This window comes from Lolium perenne, chromosome 4, assembly GCF_019359855.2.
Source record: "Lolium perenne isolate Kyuss_39 chromosome 4, Kyuss_2.0, whole genome shotgun sequence".
Classification (NCBI taxonomy): domain Eukaryota; kingdom Viridiplantae; phylum Streptophyta; class Magnoliopsida; order Poales; family Poaceae; genus Lolium; species Lolium perenne.
The window spans coordinates 126,147,863-126,149,357 of record NC_067247.2 but is presented as its reverse complement, the minus strand read 5'-3'; the positions used below and the strand labels follow the sequence as shown (position 1 = coordinate 126,149,357).

General features: G+C 49.9%; 1 protein-coding gene across 1 annotated transcript; it reads right to left on the bottom strand.

Annotated features, from left to right (window-relative positions):
* Window positions 1–523: 523 nt before the first annotated feature.
* Window positions 524–1,234, bottom strand: LOC139839099 (uncharacterized). Its single transcript, XM_071829151.1, has one exon. The coding sequence runs from the start codon at window positions 1,232–1,234 to the stop codon at window positions 524–526; it is 711 nt and encodes a 236-aa protein (XP_071685252.1).
* Window positions 1,235–1,495: the final 261 nt, after the last annotated feature.

Genomic DNA, 1,495 nt, shown 5'->3' with positions numbered 1-1,495 from the left:
CGTGGCATTCTCCAAGATTTGAGAAAGCGGGTCGATGGCAAGGACGAAGATCAAGGGCGAGAGGGGGTCTCCTTGCCGCAGGCCCCTACCATGGTGGATCGGCTCACCCGCCACCCCGTTTAGAAGCACACGCGAAGTTGCCGTCACCAAGAGGGCCACCACCCAGTTACGAAATCTACTTGGGAATCCTCTTTTCTGAAGCAGATCGGCGATATATTCCCATCTAACTGAATCGAAAGCCTTTCTTATGTCGAGTTTAAACAACAGCGCCGGCGTCTTGTTCTTGTGTAATCTTGTTGCATAGTTCTTGACATAAAGGAAGTTGTCATGTATGCTCCGTTTCTTGATCGATAAAGGCACTTTGGGCGTGGGAGACAAGGTCATCCATGTGAGGGGCAAGTCTTAAGGCTAACATCTTGGCAATGATCTTTGCGATGGTGTGTACCAAGCTAATGGGACGAAAGTCCGTGATCTCTTCCGCCCCATCCTTCTTCGGAAGTAGGAAAATGTTTGCGGAGTTCAACTAATGAAAGTTTTCCGCATGAAGGTTCCCAAAAAGTTGCACCACCGCCATGATATCTTCCTTGATGATATCCCAACACTTCTTGAAGAACGCCCCGGTGAATCCATCCGGACCTGGAGCCTTGTCGCTCGGCATTTGGAAGACCGTACTTTTCACCTCCTCCTCCGTGAAAGGCTCCCCAAGGTCGCTAAGCTCCGGGTCCTCAAAGTGTAGGCCATCCCAATTGAAATCACAAGATCTGGGAGCACCTCTAGCAATTGCAGCCTTGAAATGGTTATGCACGATCTCCTCTTTGGCGTCGTGTTCAGTGACCCATCCATTGTTGTCCTTAAGCCGATGAATATGATTCTTGCGTCGACGCGCATTCACCCGTAGGTGAAAGAAGCGCGTATTCGCGTCACCTTCCTTGATGTGAGCAATACAGGCACATTGTTTTTTCCTCGCTCTTTCGATGACTGCCAATGCAATAGCTTTCTTTTTCAGGCGGTCCCTAATGTCAATTTCCCTCATGGAAAGTTGCCGGTTCTCCTCCGCCTTGTCAAAATGCAGGATAACAAGCAACGCCGCGTGCATCATCACTTTTGTGTTAGAGAACAGCTTGCGGCCCCACTTGGTAAGCGCCTTCCCAGCATATCTCAGCTTGTGGAATAACCTTTGGCAGGGCTCAACATGCACAATCGGTGCACTCCAAGCCTGTTGAACCACCTCCATGAAACCTGGCATACGCAACCAAAAGTTTTCAAATCTAAACGTGCGCGGTCTTCGCGGTCCACTATCGTCGGCGAGGAGGAGGGGGCAATGATCCGAAAGAGACGAGGATAGGGCATGGAGGACATGTGAGTCGAATGTCAAGTCCCATTCATCGTTGCAGAAGAAAGCGTCGAGGTTACACAGAGTAGGATTCGCCCTTCTATTTGACCTTGTGAAACGACGATTCTGGAGGTGAATTTCCTTGAGCTCGCAAGTTTGAAG

What these genes read in the sequence shown, in the direction of transcription:
- LOC139839099 (XM_071829151.1), bottom strand. Translation starts at nt 1,234, where the DNA reads ATGGAGGTGGTTCAACAGGCTTGGAGTGCACCGATTGTGCATGTTGAG.